The 12,182-nt window shown below is 40.1% G+C and overlaps 1 protein-coding gene across 1 annotated transcript; it reads left to right on the top strand.

Annotated features, from left to right (window-relative positions):
• The first annotated feature begins 1,059 nt into the window (after window positions 1–1,059).
• On the top strand, window positions 1,060–3,423 carry LOC142630522 (uncharacterized). The gene is made up of 2 exons (XM_075804512.1): window positions 1,060–1,195; window positions 2,352–3,423. The coding sequence occupies exon 2, from the start codon at window positions 2,406–2,408 to the stop codon at window positions 3,111–3,113; it is 708 nt and encodes a 235-aa protein (XP_075660627.1). The 5' UTR covers window positions 1,060–1,195; window positions 2,352–2,405; the 3' UTR covers window positions 3,114–3,423.
• Window positions 3,424–12,182: the final 8,759 nt, after the last annotated feature.

Raw genomic sequence — 12,182 nt, 5'->3', positions numbered from 1 at the left:
AAATTCTCCAGGCCAAAATTATACACTTTTGCTGTTGACAGCCCCAACAGCCTAGGATAAATGCACATAAATAACTGTCACGGCAGTTACTGCCAAGTAACTGCCCCTTGTCCAAGACTTGCTGTCACTTGTGGTCTTACTTAGGACACCTTCAATTGATGCTGTCTTGGCCTGCTCTCCACGTTTCCAGCTCCTACTTAACATGTCTGAATATCCAGCAAGTTTAGGAACTACTTGGTAACTGCTGATAACTGCTGCTGCATACTCTGCACGTGCCAGCCCATGTCTCAGCACATCATCATAGGGCCTCTGCCCATGCTCTAGCAGCCCACACACAATTGTAGCACACAGCCCACACAGCATGCCCATTTGCAACACACCAAGTAACTCCTATCAGCCCACTCATATAAGTCCATGCATTCTGCCAGCACCAACTGGCCTAATGCCTTGCACAACATATGATCATCACAGCAGCCCAGCATTACCTTGAACTCAAGCCACCAAGCCCACACATAAAGCAACCATCAGCCAAGCCACCAATGTCATGCACCATTACAAAGGGTCAGCATCACTTGCTGCTGTCCATCATCAAAATCTGTTTCTGCCCACCATGACTCTCATTTGCCATGGCCTTGGGGCATCATGTGGAGTAAGGTGCCTCCACATGCTGCCTCTCATCATGCTCCCCCTCATCATGCTCATCATTCTGAATCCAGCAGGGAGACCGAACTTATCCCCCTCAAAAAGCAGTTAGAAGCTTCACTAGATAGGCATGAAGAGCTATTGGTGTGTTGAGAAAATATAGAGCCAAGTGATTGGCCTAATGTTGCCCAAACACTCCAATTCCTCGTGCTATCATCAGCAACTTGTAAAACTCCTAACATAGTGTCATATATGTCATATCCAAACAATGATTTTCCAACAATTAGAAAAAGAAAAAGAAAAAGAAAAAGAAAAAAGAATAATGGCAATTCCGAAATTTTGGGTACCACATGTTTTAATTTATTTAAAAACTCAAATTAGGAAGCCCCACTATAAAAGAAGTTGCTTTGCGCCTCCAATTCCAATCAATCAATCCACGCTTGTTTCCTTTCTTTTTCTTTTTTCCTCACTGCAAAAACTGCGCTCCTAAATTCCTAATTCCTCCGACTCAGACTCAGACTCAGACACAGACCCTTTGTTGATTCAACAATTGGTATGTTTTTTTTTTTCACATCTCGTCTGGGTTTATCAAATCTATGCCTATATGTGCTACATTCAATGTGTTTGTGTGTGTGTTTGAGAGAGAGACCATGGGGATTGTTTGGGGTTCGTGTGCTTTGATGGGTTTTGTAATTCAGAACCCAGTTTTTCTTTTTTGTTCTTTTTAAGAATTTTCTTTCGTATGCTGGAATTATATGATTTATATTTTAATGGGGCTTGCTAGTGTTAGATTTTGTTTCATATTATAATACTGATAAGTTGTATTAAATTACAATGCTTTTATACGAAATTTACAAGATCAGCTTGGGGATAGTATTGTATAATGATTGTATCAAATTACAATTTATGTCCCTATAATTAATTTTTAAAATATGCAGTAATTTTGTGCAGATAATGCCTGTTTTAATAGTTTATTTTTTAGTTTTTTCAAAAAACATTATAGTAATTAATTTTGGTTTTGAAAGCAGACATTGGTTGGGATTTTTCATCTTATAAAGTTTCTTAAAAGTTATATCTGCTAATGGGTGTGGCTAGGTATTGAAACATGGTTATATTAGTACTTATTTTTTTAATGTAGCAGAAAAGCTTATAAAAAATTAAGTTGGGCTTTCTGTAATAGATGTATGAAGTTTATATTTGGTTTCTGCAGATAGATGTATGATTTTTTTATGGGTTTTTAACTTCTTATGATAAAGCAGTTGCACTCAGTAATTTCTTAGAGCAGTTACAGGGCGTGTTATCTTTGTATCGTTTAAGTAGCCTTTTATATGTATTATCTGCTTTAATGTTCCCCTTTTTCGATCATCTTGATTTGATTCATGAGAGCTTATGCTTGTTCCTTCAATTATGATTCTTTCAATGTTGACTGCATTTAATTGGGAGAAATAGTGTTGTGTAGGACATTTATGTTGTTGGTATGAAGATTTAGTAAATGCTTAATTTAAAGTGGAAATTTAATTTATTTGCACCTAGTTCAGTCCTTTCTGAATCTACGAAATTGTTGTGAATGCCTGATACTGAAATACATGGTGCAGGTTATGTTTTTGTATGGGATCAATTGTGGACCTAAAAACATTTGTTGAAGTTTAAAATGCTTTGTTTCTTCTCACAATCTGATGTAATTGGTATTCTTTTCTTCATCTTCTTAGGAGAAGAGTTAATGTCACACATTGAGGATTTTGACAACACCTTAAGATTCTAAAATGCCAAAGGACAGAAGAGTTTGCTCCACTTACTGTCTTCGTTCTAGGAAATCTCCAATTCCTCTAAGTTCCAAGGATGCCAGGCAAGACAAATCCAAAACCTTTGGAGGACAAGGTGCTGATGTGAAGGAATGGGAAGAAGTTAGGTGCCCCATCTGCATGGAGCATCCTCATAGTGCTGTCCTGTTGCGATGTTCATCTTATGAAAAAGGTTGCCGCCCCTACATTTGCAATACAAGTGACCGCCACTCTAACTGTCTCTCGAAGTATTGCGCATATTTTGGTTCATCATGTGAATCTCGGTCACAAAGAAAGCTTGTATGCCCTCTTTGTCGAGGGCAAGTCAGTGATTGGGTTGTTGTCGAGCCTGCACGCCAGTTCATGAATTCCAAAGCAAGGAGCTGTTCACATGAGGCATGTGATTTTAGTGGGACTTATGTCCAACTCAGGAATCATACAAGGAAAGAGCACCCCACAAGTCGGCCATCAGAGGTTGACCCTGCTCGCCAGCAAGAGTGGATAAGGCTGGAGCGTGAAACAGAATTGAATGATGTTATATCTGTGTACCTATCAGATTTACAGGATAGCAGAGGAGAGAGCTTTTCACCATCACGTATTGACAGGTTTCGGAATTTCTTGCGCCAGATGATTCTCTATCCTGAGACTTCAGCAGAGCGGCGGGGATCAGATACTGTGATAATTATCTAGCCCAAGTCTTCTGCGGAGCAGAGATCTTCTCTTTCATCTAGAACATAATGGATTGATCAGCACCATGGGGAAGGTGGTTGGTTACTCCATCACAAATCTTGTCCATTCTTTTTTAAAAGTTAAAAAAAAAAAAAAAATGTGGGAAGGTATTATTTAAAAAAAAAAATAATTAATTATGTGGTTGTTACATATCAAAGTGGATATCGGTTTTTCCTAAAATGGTTCATATAATTCTGTTAGGTGCTGAATAGTTAAAAAAAATTATACATTTTAATTTTCCTCTTGGATAATTACATATTGACAGTTGAAAGTCATACTGGTAAGTGGTAACATTTATCTTGTTTATAATTCTTAATATATATAGATGAGGTCAAATCTTTCATCATATGAAATGTGGTGATACATTAGTTGCAACTAATGTGAAGAGGGAGTGTTGTAATCTGTCCAAGCAAGTCTAAAATATGTATTTGCAATTTTAGAACTTTATACTTCATTCAGGCTTAAGTGACCTAATATATTTGCCCTTTGTGAGTTGTGAAGAGCTGGCTCATATGCCTAGTTCAAATGGCACCTCCCTCCCTTAGAAGAGCAAGATGAATGGTGGCGTGGTGGGTTTAAGGCCTTCTAGCTACGTGTGTAACTTATCAATATATATATAAAAGAAGTGTAAGGAGCTGTGTAACCCTTTAGTGGTGGAAGAATTGTTTTCAATGACAGCCTATCAGATGCGAAGAGTTGAAGAGTTTTTGCACTCGTAGTGTGTCTTAGCAAGTCTTGTTTCATTCAGACTTACCTAATTTTTTTGCCCTTGTGAGAGTATTGAGGAGCTTTAAAACCCTAAAGCGGGGGTGTTTATCTTAAAAATGTGGGGTTATATTGTATAATAATCTAGTGCAGAACTATGTATTTCATTCAGTGACCCAACTTATTTGACTTTGTGAGTTGTGAGTAGTTATATGGCCTGACGTGGCTGTAAGGTATAGCTACTAGTGTATGCTTTGCAACTACCTATGGTCAATGCAGGGATTTTAGATAAACTTAACAGCCGACTGAAATAAGTTGAGTTGTCCTAGTGTTTACGCTTTTGTTTGTTACAATAACTGGTTTTTTTATGCAAATAATGTGATGTGGGTAAATTAGCTGGGACGCCACCAAATATATGAGTTCCAGAATGTTTTGATTCAGTGACTAAAGAATTATTAAATTGTCAAAGGTGTTTATGATATTTTTTGAAGCATGTCAATCAAAGGTGTTAGAGTCTGTTTGAGATTCATTTATTTTGCTGGAAGTATTGTAGATAAAGATAAAAGTTAGTTGAAATAGTACAGTAGGATCTATGAATATATCAAAATGTGTAGTGAGACTTATGAGTAGTACCAAAAATAAGCTGAATAGTAAAATAAGTTGACAAATTTCATTCATGCCAAACGCATACTAAAGTCTTGATCGAACTTTTATTCTTATTTTTTGGTTGATAATTTGATAGTTAGGGAGGGATTGAACCTTGGATGTTTTAGTTAGAAATCACCCAAATTGAAGCTCAGGCCTCAATATTTTGTTATGGAGAAAATTAACTTATGTACTTCCAATTTTCAATTTTAAGCCCTTTAACTTCAATAAATGTCCAAATCGCTCCTTTTATCCACCGTCCGTGAGATTTGTGACAGCCCCCTGTCCATGTAACTAATAAATAACAAAACAAAACAAGATAACTTTAAGAAAGAGAGAGCCAAATCGAGAGCAACAGAACTCTTGGGGTTCTCAAAATATACACCCGAGGGACTGGGTATTTTTTGTTGCAGGAGTGATTAAATTTTGGTGTAATTGTAGAGTTTCATGGGGACCAACATCCACAAGATGAAGAAAATCAAGTGTTTTGTACATACCAGCCTACACATAACACATACCTCATAAAGGGATAATGATCCTCTCTATTTTACTTTCAAATGGAGAGATTAGAGAGTCAATTTCTTGACCAGGATTAATTTGAAATTAATTTATGCTCAGAATGTGTCACCTCATTAAAAGACAATAAGCAATGCTCAAAACGGTTGAGACATCACAGACGGCTCTCTGATGCTGATTTTGTAAAGGGGTGGAGTATACGAGGAATTGAGGACAGAGTCATCATGGTTAGTTGAGTTGAAGGGGTTGAAGAAGATGAGGATGGAGGAATCACAGCTTTTGAAGAAGAGACAGATGGTGGATATGCTTGTTGGTGATGGTGCTACTTCAAACGTCAACTTTAATATTTCAAATCGCTAGGGATACCATATGAGTTGTCCTTCAATTCTAATTTTATCACACGCCATATTCAATATATTTGTTTATTATTCAATAGTTGGGAGGAGGGATTTGAACCCTAAACATCTTTATTAGAAACATTAAAATGTGTTACTTGAGTTACAAGACTCTTAACTATATTCAATTCTAATTTAGCATTTGTTCTAATTTGCCAGTCTGAAATTTGGAGTAATGGGCTTTCAAGATCCTAGTTTTCTTAGCATAAGTAATGCAAAGTAGGAAACAACAATGTCATCACATCCTATCCCCTTATTTTTTATTATGTAAATTTTAAGACCTAATCTTCATGATTTACTCCTCCCTTTTAGAATATATCTTCTGTGTGAACACACAAACTATTGCCTAATTGATCACATATGTTTTCAGACTCTTAGTGCTGCTGCAAGCTTAGTTAGTTGAAGAACTTCTGGTGATTTGTTTTTATACTTTCTAGTTCTTCCATTTCTGTATTCAGTTACAGATTTTGAGAAAAATATAATTTATGATTACAATACAAGGGTGTCAAATGACTTGAGAGTAAGCAATCCCAACTGGGCTGTGAGTGCCATGGTTGTTACTTGATACTTTCAAGCAGTCCTCTGTCCTTGAACTCACAGTTATGCTATTTCGGCCCTGGGCTCTGCGCATAACATCAGGGCTGGATTTTTCTCACACCCCATATTCAATTCTCAAAAATAGGTAACGGGGGATCAAATCAAATTAAAGAGTCAAATAATTTTAGGACTTTAGAAGGAAATATGCCAAGAACTTGAATCACATAGAACTATTTCTATCAGGACATTCCTTAAACAAATAGTGAGATTTATTTGTTTATATGAATTTCCTACAACAGAGAAAAAAAATTATAAATGTCCTATTGGATAACTAATTTGATAAATATAAATAAAAATAAATAAGAAACAACCTTAAAAACTTATTTCACAATATCTAATTTCCTAAAAAATAATCTAATAGCAATGTTTAATTTTAAATGTACAGTGGTTGATACATTATTTCAATTTGAGAATATATATCAAAGTTTATTTGTTTACTTATTTATACATTGTTTTTTTTATGATTATCATGTCAACTTAATCAAAACACACTCCAAGGAACATCTCTTATTTTGAAAAAGCCTTTTATTTTGGCCATGGGCTTTTAAAAAATAGGAATAAGCACCCATAAATTATGCTAATTCTATTGATATACTTATGCTTTACTCTTGCTAATGCTTCTCATATATGTCTATAATTTTAATATATATTTTTTATTCTATTGCAACCAGATTATCTTAGCACTTTGTCATTTCATAGCTTAATATTTGTACTTTCTGTGTTATTCAAGTGAGACAAAAACATTAATCATTCATTTTTCAGTGCAAGTGCACTAGATAAAGGTCCAAATTGCTTTCTTGATGAGACCATTGTACTTGAATGACGTTTAAAAAGAAAAATGAAAAAAAAAACGTTATCCAAGAAAGTTAATAACAAAATTTTCATTTGCTTCAAAAAAAAAAAAAAAAGGGTCTGGCATTGGCATTATAATTGTCATTTAAGTTTGAATTGTGTATTGTTGTTGGAAAATCTGGTTATGCATCTCATACAAAACATACAGCGTAAGTAACAAACACAGATATATTTCATTCATGAAAGATAAAATGTAACTTTGAATTCTAGAACAAAGAATAGAAAGCGTACCTTGATGCATTGAAATTCAAAACAAAAGATCAGAAGTATTTGAGAACACTTTTAATCTTCACTCCAATTCCACTAATATCCAAGAAGTGTGGTCTCTCAATTAGTTTCTGAAGAGGATAAAATAGGAGACAGATCTCTCTTCGTGAAGCATGACGGTACGGTATTGACATGTGGATGGTCGACGGGTCAATGTTACAAGGACATGTAGTGGACAGTTGTAACATTTGGCCTCCGTTGGTATTGATTAGTCTTTAAGGATTCCTAGGCGGAATCAACTTGCATCTTGCAATAAGTCTAATATGGATTTGCTTGATCTCCACACAAACGTGAATAAAGAGAGTTCTTGCATTACACGTTTCACCATAATCAAAAGACTCCTATAAGGAAAAGAACTCTATAAGGTATGTAGGATCGAAGAGGTGTTATCCTAAAAGGAAAGGGTTTCCTAACCAAGGCATGGATGATAACCCTACACCAATATAAATATCCCAAAACCCTTGTAAATCAAGGTACGCATAATTAACTCGACTCTGGCACTTTAGGGTTGTGAAAAAACTCTAACTTGACCTTCGGAGGGTTTTTGGCCGACACCACACCGGTGCTCTCTGTTAGGTCTTCTCTTTTCGTTTTGCTGGTGTTGTTTCGATTTGGGAGTGCGTGCAGCTTACTGGTGACATTTTCGGCATCATCAGTTGGCGCCGTCTGTGGGAAATTTGATTTAGCCTTTGCTCTATCCCTGAGACAAAAAGTTGCATGGTACTCACTCGATCGATGGCAACAACCAACAATCACGGCAACGAACTGCACGCCACAACTCTAGAGAGGCAAGTCCAAACGCTTGCGGTGGCGGTTGAGCGCCTAACCAAGCAGAATCATAATTTAGAAGAGCAACTGCGGCAAAGGAATGCATATCCAAGCGCACCAGAGGAAGACCAGGAAGGTGCTAGTGCGAAGGGGAGGAACACGGAAGGGCCTGAGGGTAGCAACACTCCGAGTAGACGGGAGCGGCAGAAGACCAACCGGCCATCCATCTCGGACACCTTACCAACTCACATAGAAGCTGAGATGCAGGAGATGAGGGAACGGATGGATGTGATGATGAACGCCCTTAGAGGTCGAATCTCCAGCGACCTGGATGACCTAGTCTATAGAACAGATTCGCCTTTCACAGCGCTCGTAAGTTCATGCCCCTTTCCTCCAAAATTTCGCATGCCTCAGGTGGAGAATTACGATGGATCCAAGGACCCATTGGATCACTTGGAATCTTTCAAGACCTTAATGCATCTTCAGGGTGTACCAGATGAAATCATGTGTAGGGCTTTTCCCACCACGTTGAAAGGATCTGCGAGGGACTAGTACAGTAGGCTGACGCCTAATTCCATCGGCACTTTTAAGGAATTAGGCGCACAGTTCGTATCACACTTTATCGGAAGTCACCGGCATAAAAAGTCTACCGCGTGTCTGATGAACATTAGGCAACGAGAAGACGAGACTCTAAGATCATACATAGCCTACTTTAACAAGGAAGTCCTCTCAATAGACGAGGCGGATGACAAGATACTTGTAGTAGCGTTCACAAACTGGCTGCAGAAGGGTAAGTTCCTGTTTTCTCTGTATAAGAATGACCCAAAGACTATGTTCGAAGTGTTTTACAGGGCAACAAAGTACATGAACGTGGAGGATGCCTTGCTGGCCCGAGAGGAAAAACCTAGAAAAAGGGAAAGGCAGGAAGATATACGATCGGATAAGGGACGGAAGATGGCTAGAACCGGAGAGCGACGGGAAGATCGACACCCAAACTGCCCACGGGAAGATTCACGAACTTCACCCCTCTCACAGCCCCAATCGACCAAGTGTTAATGTAGATCAAAGATGAAGGAACCCTGACGTTTCTTGGCAAGCTGAAGGGAGATCCGAACAAGAGGCCGAAAGACAGATATTGCCGTTTTCATGGCGATCATGGCCACGATACGACGGACTATTATGACTTAAAGCAGCAAATTGAAGCCCTCATTAGGCAAGGAAGGTTGCAGAGGTTTGTGAGGAAAGAAAGAACGGATCAACTTTAGGAACAAAATCAACGACGGGAGAACGAACGTCCCAGACCACCTGTAGGAGACATACGGATGATTGTAGGGGGCACTACTACTGCAGGGTCGTCCAAAAAGGCCAAAAAGACCTATTTGCGGATGGTTCAAAGCGCCCAGTCGACAGGTTCCTCACTGAAAGTGATGCGACGAGTAACCCCAGCATCGGGTTTTCGGAAGAAGATGAGCGACGCCTTCACCACCCACATGACAACGCGCTCGTCGTCAGCATACGGGCAGGAGACTACAACATGCATCGAGTTTTGGTGAACAACGGAAGCTCAGCGGATATCCTCTACTACCCCGTGTTCCTATAAATGGGGATTAGTAGAGAACGACTGGTCCCAACGAATGCACCCCTTGTTGGCTTCGGAGGGACAAGGGTCTATCTTTTGGGAGTCGTCACGTTGTCTGTGACCGTCGGGGACTACCCACATCAAGTAACCAAGGATGTAGCTTTCCTTGTGGTTGACTGCTCTTCTGCTTATAACGCCATCCTTGGACGGCCCACTCTTAATGCATGGAAGGCTATTACCTCGACCTACCATCTAATGGTCAAATTCCCCACTGAATACAGAGTTGGAGAGCTGCGTGGAAATCAGGTGGTTGCACGGGAATGCTATATCGCCATGATGGAAATGAATGATCACCTACAAGCAATGAGCGTCGAGGAACAGCGAATGGTGGCAGAACCAGTGGAAGAGTTAGAAGAAGTATACCTAGATGATTCTAGGCCCAAACGGACCACAAGAATCGTCACCTTGGCCAGCCAAACAGTCCGACAAACGCTCGCATTATTCCTCAAGGAAAACTAAGATGTTTTTGCATGGAGTCACGAGGACATGCCGGGGATAGACCCGTCGGTCATAGTTCATAGGTTGAACGTGTCACCCTCTTTCTCCCCTGTTAGACCAAAGAAACGAGTGTTCGCCCTTGAACGAGATCGAGCCATAGCAGAAGAAGTACGGAAGCTACAAGAAGCGAACTTCATACGTGAGGTGTACTACCCCGATTGGTTGGCAAATGTAGTAATGGTCAAAAAGGCAAATGGGAAGTGGAGAATGTGTGTTGACTTCACATATTTGAATAGGGCCTGCCGTAAGGATAGTTACCCACTCCCACGTATTTACACCTTAGTAGACTCCACCGTAAGACATGAACTCTTGAGCTTCATGGACGCCTTCTCCGGCTACAACCAAATTAAATTGGATAAGGTTGATCAGGAGAAAACCTCGTTCATAACAAGTCAGGGGCTTTTTTGCTACAATGTAATGCCTTTCGGGCTTAAAAAAGCAGGAGCCACATATCAGAGATTGATGAACAAGATTTTCACGCACCAAATTGGCAGAAACATGCAGGTTTACGTAGATGATATGTTGGTAAAAAGCGTGCGGGAGTCCGAACACCTGAGGGACCTCCAGGAGACTTTCGATACTCTTCGATCATATAAAATGAAGCTGAATCTGAGCAAATGCGCGTTCGAAGTAACCGTAGGAAAATTCTTGGGATTTATGGTATCCCAGAGGGGCATTGAAGTCAACCTAGAGAAGGTAAAGGCAATCATGGAACTATCTCCTCCAAGGACGGTAAAGGAAGTACAAAGCTTGATCGGCAAGATCGTAGCCTTGAATAGATTCGTATCAAGAGCGACGGACAAATGCCTCCCATTCTTCCGCACACTGAAGAGATCATTTCAATGGACAGACGAGTGCTAAAAGGCATTTGAAGAGTTAAAGGTGTATCTCTCCGCTCTGCCGTTGTTTAGCCCATCTATGCCGGGGGAAGAATTGTTCCTGTACCTTGTAGTCTCCTCAATCGTGGTCAGTGCAGCTCTCATTAGAGAAGAAGGAAAGGTACAAAAGCCCGTGTACTTTATAAGCCGGGCACTGAGAGGAGCAGAAGAGAGGTACCCTTAGATGGAAAAACTCGCATTAGCTCTAGTAACCGCAGCTCAGAAACTCAAACCATACTTGTAAGCGCATACCATAAACGTCCTGACAGATAAACCCTTACGGAGAGCAATGAGTAGTCCTAAAGCTACTGGACGGATGGCGTTATGCGCAATCGAGCTGAGTGAGTTCGTTATCCGATATCAACCACGGGCAGCCGTGAAAGGACAGATATTGGCAGACTTCATTGCTGAATTCACTATCACAAAAGATCAGGGGACAGAAGAGACGCCCATATGGAGAGTTCATACAGACAGATCTTCCAATAAACATGCTGGAGGTGTTGGAGTTGTACTCCACATACCGGAAGAAGACAAGATTGAATGCATGATCCGTCTGGACTTCGCTACTACCAACAACGAGGCAGAATACGAGGCCTTGGTAGCGGGACTGGACCTTGCGATAGCGGCAGGAGCTAAGAGTGTGGTCGCCTACTTCGATTCTCAAATCGTGACCAGTTAGGTTAATGGGAGCTATGACTGCAAGAATGAAAGGATGAAAAGATATCTGGGGGAAGTAAAGGGTCGAGCGAATAACCTCCAAATCAAAATGATTCAAATCCCAAGGGAGGAGAACCAAGAAGCCGACCGACTCGCAAAGGCAGCTTCGGCCGAACCCATGATCATCCCTAAACAGGTATTGTCCTTCGTCCGGCTCTTATCATTATTAGATGACATTAGCATGCAGGAGGTAAGCAATGAGTGTTGTTGGACGGCTCCAATAGTGGCGTATCTCAAGAAAGGAAAGCTACCCGATAACAAAGAGGACGCAAGGAAGTTGAAGGTTAAAGCTTCCCGATTCGTTATGATTAAAAACGTCCTATACAAAAGAGGATTCTCCCGACCATATCTAAGGTGCCTCGACTGCGAAGAAGCGGACTACGTGATGAGGGAGATCCATGAAGAAGTTTGTGGAAACCATTCTGGGTCAAGGTCTTTAGTGCACAAGCTACTCCGAGCAGGATACTATTGGCCAACAATGCAGAAGGATGCCCACACATATGTTAGAGCTTGCGACAAGTGCCAACGATTTGGCAATTTCATAAGGCAACCA

The sequence above is a fragment of the Castanea sativa genome, chromosome 4, assembly GCF_040712315.1.
Source record: "Castanea sativa cultivar Marrone di Chiusa Pesio chromosome 4, ASM4071231v1".
Lineage (NCBI taxonomy): Eukaryota > Viridiplantae > Streptophyta > Magnoliopsida > Fagales > Fagaceae > Castanea > Castanea sativa.
This window is presented reverse-complemented; position numbering and strand designations above follow the sequence as displayed.